Source organism: Astatotilapia calliptera, chromosome 6 (assembly GCF_900246225.1).
Source record: "Astatotilapia calliptera chromosome 6, fAstCal1.2, whole genome shotgun sequence".
Taxonomy (NCBI): Eukaryota; Metazoa; Chordata; class Actinopteri; order Cichliformes; family Cichlidae; genus Astatotilapia; species Astatotilapia calliptera.
In genome coordinates, this window is record NC_039307.1 from 23,474,550 (window position 1) to 23,480,841 (window position 6,292).

Below are 6,292 nucleotides of genomic sequence, written 5' to 3' on the forward strand. Positions count from 1 at the left end.
ACACTGACAGCCAAATCTAACTGGCTGCCAGTAGCTTATCGTCTCTTCCAAGGCAAAAGGTAGACTTGGCTCATGTTCAGTGTGTGCGTTTGTGACTGCGTAGTTAGATGCTAGATTGTGTGTGCGTGTGTGTTTGCGTACATCTTGTGTGTGCGAGAGAAAAAGAGGAAGAAGAAGAAAAGGTGACACGCAGAGTGCAACTACGTGTTACAACATGTGATGCTGCGCATATTGCGTGCACCATTTGACTCCTCACACTTTTTAATAAAATCCCAACGAACCCCGAGCGTCGTCAACAAGGCGAAAAGACACCCACTCAGTGCCAACGTACATAAAACTGCACAACTTCACACCTCTGAGATGCCTTTAAATGCAAGCCCATTTACACTGCAGAAGGCGCACCTGTAATTACAGTTCCAGAGTCAAAAATAACAATTAGCGCTGGAGAAGTCCATACTAGGAATTACTGAACTAAGAGAAAAAGCTTTTAAATCCAAGTTAGGATTTGTTTGGGGGGCTTCACACCCTCGGTAATTCTAACCTTCTTTGCAAATGGATGTTTTCCAAAAAGTGATGCTACCCATGGATTATGAGCTCGGGCCCAGCTTCCTGGACACCTGTTTGGAACACCTGTTAGTACATCATCTATAGAGTCAGCATCCGATGAGCTTCAGACTGACACCTCGGCAATATCCACATCCAGCTCATACTCAATAACCTCCTTAATGGCCCATTTAATTAAACTCTTAAACCTTAATTTTTTTGCCCCTTAATAGCAGAGTCTTGTACACTGTATGACAAGTCATGCGTGCAGTATGATCCCACTACTGTTTTCTAAATCTAAGCTTCAGCATGTTTTAAGAGAAACATCCAAACCTGACACATTTGATTCTGCATGACGCCACCAAACATTTAAAAATATTTAAAATGCAAGCCTCGAAAGTCTCTTTGCTAAACAGTCGCTTTTTATATTTGTAATGTCTGTCCTTTAAAATCATTGTCTTTATCCCCACTGTGACATTATTTCTACTTGCCTGAGAGCAAACCATCTCAGTTCATAGACACCCACTATTGTTATGGATGTATTTATTTATTTATTGAAATCTTGATTTCTCTTCCAAAAAGGTTGAAATCCTCCCACTTCACTGAGAGATTCGTTCACCCTGAGAAAGGGTGAATGCACAAACATGCACTTCGTACACATGCCATGCAATAAATTTATAACTTCTGAAATAATGCAGAATTTAAACAATAAACTTTGATGGTGTGCCTTCAGAGCTTGCGTGTAACAGCTGATCATTTTAAGGGATTAAGTTGAGTAAAACAGACATGTAGATTACTGTGTCGTTGACCAAGAAGCAAAGCTTTGGAGGTTCTGGACTGGAGAAATTGATTACAAGGTGCTAATGTTGCCAGGCTGTGACTGAATTGATGGAAAATCTCTATGTGGCAAACAAAAGTGACATTTATGATAAATAACAAAACGTTACATCACAGACTTGGGCATTGGTGGAGTCAACATTGTATTACTGAACACGTGTGAGAACCAAACAAGAATCAGACAAACGGATGTCTTGACTTGACTTCAGATTTAGCAAAGCATACATCCATATATGGTGTTTTTCCTCAAAGATTAGGTAATATTTCAGAATTAACCTTGTTATCCTCCCTGTGTAATCTCCTGATTAGAGAACAAATTATCTGGCACTCGGGCTGCATTTGGTGGAAACTCATCCAGGCGCATGTTAAGTCATAACCTCAGGATAATCAGAACCATATTTGCAACTCAACATTCGTATTCCGCCTTTGCACCTGATAATCAAATGTCAGCAGGTAAATAGATCAATTAAAACAAATCTTTAAAAACAATTCAGCCCTGTGTCCTAATGAAGCCTCTTGCTAGCTCTCAGTTAAGCCGATTCCTAATATGTTTTTCCCTTTCCTAAGTGGACCAGATTATTATTATTTTTTTATGCATCATGCCCCAGACTGATGCATAATTGCCCATAATGGCGTACATATAATGTAAAATGACTTTATCTCCACCCCACTGTGATATGCACAATCAATTCATACAGGATAAGTGTGAAGGGATCCGTCTGGGTGCTTTATTCCCCTCCCCAAATAAAACTTGGGGGATGTTTTGAGAAACGCCATCAGCAGCTCTGCCATCACTCTCGCCATCTCTTGGTGGTCGGAGGCTGAGGCTTTGTGAGATATTGATTCTCCCCATCCAGAGACGGTTTCCATAATTGGTTAAAATGACCGGGTGCAGAGAGAGATGGCTCTCTGCTGAAAACCATTTCCCAGCCCTGCTTGGAGCTGAGCCAAGCTCGGGGTTGTTCGGATGCGTTCCAGCCCCAGCCTGACTGGCAGCAATTAGGGGTGTCTGAGCCAAGCTCAGCTTGCGCTCCGCACAAACATCCCTAATTACTGCCAATTAGGCTAGGCGGGTAGGCAGATTTGAGAAACCGGGGGGATGTTCAGGCATGGGTGGGCATGGAAACAATTTTCAAGGGCTTAGAACGTGACTGGATGAAAAGGTTAATGCTTTGGAGTGCAAGGGGATAATAACAAAAGAAGGGGAAGCAGAGCCCCGGTTCTCACCTCCAGCGATGAGCCTGGCTTCTTTTTCAGCTCCTCACATTTCCTAAATTTGCAGATCTGGTGGCCCGTTTTGCGGTTCCGACAACTGCTGCAGACACCACAGTTGATTAGCCGCCTGCAGGGTGCACAGACCCCACACCTTTTCCTTTTCTTCTTTGCTGGGTTTCCACTGGATGCTGAGGAATTATTCTGTGGGCAGTCTGCCAGATTGGCAATTTGAAACGCACTGTCTGTAACGGCTGCTGAGGCTGCGGGGGAGTGAAGGGCTGTCATGACGATGACCCCGGGAGGTAATGAGATGCCCCCTAAAGCCGGAATAGCGGAAAAAGTTCCAACGCGTTCTGGGAGATTCATTATCTCTGCTTCAGCAGCGCCGCATTTCAGCTTGTTCATGCATTCTCCTGCTAAAGGTCTGCAGTGTTCGGGGGATAAGGTAGAGAGGAAATTATTATTTGCCATTTGCAGCGTCTCTGGCGGCACGCCAGGCTTCCCCGGCCTCTGGGAGTCATTTCTATGCATGCTGGTCCTATTAGGGTTTATTGCCGCTGATTTCCTTCCCCAGAGCATGGCGTTATCACAGTTCCAAGGGGACATACCAATTCTAGCACTGGGAAAAATGGGCGTCGTGATGCGGGCAATCTTAGCAGTCTGTGGAAATGCCCCATTGGTTTTATAAAAGTTTGCAAAAGACCTGTACCTTTCCATTTCTGCATTATAATCCAAAAGCTGACTTAATCCACCATCCTGAAGATTATCCTTTTGTAGCAGAGACACATCTGCATTCTGTCCATTTTCAATGCAAAGTGCATTGTTTATGTTAGACATGGCTGAGGAACGCTAGTCAGTGTTTAGGAGAAGAGATTGAGGTTACAGCGGCCTTCGTCAAAGTGAAGCTGGTTACGAACAACGAGTTACCATCCTGGTTTGTCTCCTCCAGAGCTAAAAAGAAAAAGAAAACAAAACAAATGAGAAGAAAACAACAGTTACACACGAAAGAGACAAATACTTTCATCCTGATCACTTTCCACTTCTCAATTTCAACTTTTCTCTGAAAAAGAGAGGCTGATATTGTGAAGAATCCTCTGGCACAGTGTTTATACTCTGACAGTATAATCACAAAAAGTCATCAAGTGACAATAACGTGATGGCTGTGACAGACCAACATGTCATTATTATTATTGAGAGAAAAAATTTTGCATGTTTATTTTAAAAGATTCTCTTGCCAGGGTCTTCTTACTTATTTTCAAGAAAACTCAATCTGCTGCTTCACAGAATAAACACAAACATCTGGATATGCAGTAGTGCATTTAATAAAAACATGAAAATTTAAATATTCTATCCAAAATCATATTATTTTGGGAAAGTTAGAAGAGAGCCTCATGTCATGTGAAGACGTGCACAAAATTCCTGCAGGAGGTTCTTAAAAATAATCTGGCTTGGATGTGAGGATTTACAGAGTTAAACATTTTCAAATCTCTTGATTTTCGCCTGTAGTAACAGTAATTGCAAAGCTGGCCCATCCCTGTAAACAAGACTCTGACCAGCCTGAGCAGCAAGTGGTATTCATTCATGGCCAGCTCGATTACATTTACTCTGTGACAGCGCTCAGTGATAGCCACTGGTGAATTTCCAACCAGATCATGGACCAGACCAACTACAGTGTCAGCTGCCTCAGGACGGGACGCATGCATGTGTGTGTCCATGTGTGTGTGTGTTTGTGGGGGGTGCGGGTGCTCCATTTCCTCTCTCACTCTCTCTCTCCCCCAGTGTGTCTGGATTTGGTTTCCACAGATAAAAGCCCATTAGACACATCTCCCCTACTTCCATTACCTTTTTCTGGGCTTTCTCTCTTAATTGCCAAAGCTGATCCATTGCTAGAACACTAAAGCATTTCAAATCACTTCCATGGTGCTACCCAGCAGCTGTCTTGAAAAGAATGAATTATAAATATGCACACACAGAACAAGAGGTATCACACTGGGTGGCATTATCAAAGTCCTCAATATACTAAAGTGTATCCACTACTAAACATGCCCAAAGAGTCAAGCATTTGTCCCGTTAACCTGACACCAGATTATCAGGAGAATAAAATCTAAATAATGTTCCATACGGTTTTATATAGATATATTTTTTTCTCTCTTTCCAGCAATTCTTGAGGTCTCGGTACACTTTACACTTTTAATTTTCACAAAGCAAATGTGAGAAGACGAGTTTTCTCCACCATAGTCTCCAAATCTGGAAGTTCAATGTCAGTGTGGCATCTGAAACAACCGCCAGCCACCCGTAAACAAAACCTCCTTGGCTTAATGATCAGCCCTCCTCAGGGTCATTATTACTTAATCAATTCACCCCTGGAGCGAAATACGCAGCCCAAAGGCAATCAAGTCACGGACATTGATTTTCAGCCTGTAAACAAAGTTTAGAGAGACAGAAATGTTCAATACTCGAAGCTGGAGAGACAGAGAGAGAAAGAGGGGGAGAGGAGAAAGATAACCAGAGAAAGGTGGAGAGTGCGAAAGGGAGACCGAAGAAAGAAAAGTAAATAAATAAATAAACAAAACACGTCCGGTGATCAGCAGCTGTACCTCTGCTGTGCTGCACAATGATGCCATTAATTACACCCAGCCTGGTCTGAGCTAGACATCCAGATCAAAGGTCATGCATAGATAATCCGGAGAGGGAGTGCGGTGTAACAGTGCGAATAAAAGCCCCATAAAAATAATCTGACACTGGCCGGATCACTTGGCAGCCACACGGACACAAATCGGGACAGCAAAACGGGAGGGTAAAACACATGCAACCGGACGCCAAAATAAGGATGGACAAACACTCGGAGCGAGATGGAAAGCTTGAGAGAGAGAGAGAGCGAGAGAGAGAGAAGAAGGGAGAGAGGGAGAGAGCATCACCTACCAGGTTCCTGTTGAGAAGAGCTCCCAAGATGCTACCAGCCGGAGACCGTGTAACGGCACATCACTGCGAAGGGATACGCGGGGGGGAAATAATGCAAAGACGCGAGAAGACGCACAGACATAGGCTGCCGGAGGAGAACAGGGAGACTGTGTGTGTGTGTGTGTGTGTGTGTATGTATGTGTGTGTGCTGAGAACGCTCAAAACAAAAGGATCATTTTTATCGACTTTCTGGACACGCTAGGGGGGGGGGAGGTTGAAAAGTGCATAAATAAGCCAAAAGGTGTCGGACGAAAAAGAGAGAGAAGGGGGAAGCGGAAATCGCAGAGGTGGTTAGGTGTTTCCTCTCTTCTTGATCCGGAGGCTGTATTGTGTGTGTCTGCCTGGTCTCAGTTCAGCCCGTGTCTCCTGTCGCTGTGTGTGGCTGATTGGTGCTGAGGTGAGGAAGCAGGGATGTGGACACCTACTGATCATTGGCTGGAAATTACTATAGAAACACTCGGGAGGTGGGAGGGATGGATGGCTCAGGGCGCCCTACAGGGAGAAAATATCTACGGCAAATTTCTGCGTCTTCAACCCTCGTGGTGTCCTCTTTCACCCCTTTATTTTGACAAAAATATTTTTAATATACTTCTTTAATAATGTCACATTTAGAGGGGGGGGGGGGGGGACGCGTCTTTTAATAAGAGTTGGGGTAACTTGTCAAATTAATTTGAATGGAGCTGAGCTGTGATTAAGATAAAATGCCTCCACCAACCCTCCCCCCGTCCATCGACCG

General features: G+C 43.9%; 1 protein-coding gene across 2 annotated transcripts in view; it reads right to left on the reverse strand.

The window, feature by feature from the left end:
• cxxc4 (CXXC finger 4) overlaps window positions 1-6,003 on the reverse strand; it is a 28,331-nt gene extending 22,328 nt beyond the window's left edge. Inside the window, exons 1-2 of one of the 2 annotated variants that reach the window (XM_026171203.1) lie at window positions 5,518-6,003; window positions 2,608-3,546 (exon numbers count right to left, since the gene is read on the reverse strand). In XM_026171203.1, the coding sequence (XP_026026988.1) occupies window positions 2,608-3,432 (825 nt within the window). In that variant the 5' untranslated portion in view covers window positions 3,433-3,546; window positions 5,518-6,003. Of the gene's footprint in view, window positions 1-2,607; window positions 3,547-5,192; window positions 5,454-5,517 lie in introns of those variants that run through there. The other variant, XM_026171204.1, reaches the window with a different exon arrangement.
• Between the last annotated feature and the right edge of the window lie 289 nt (window positions 6,004-6,292).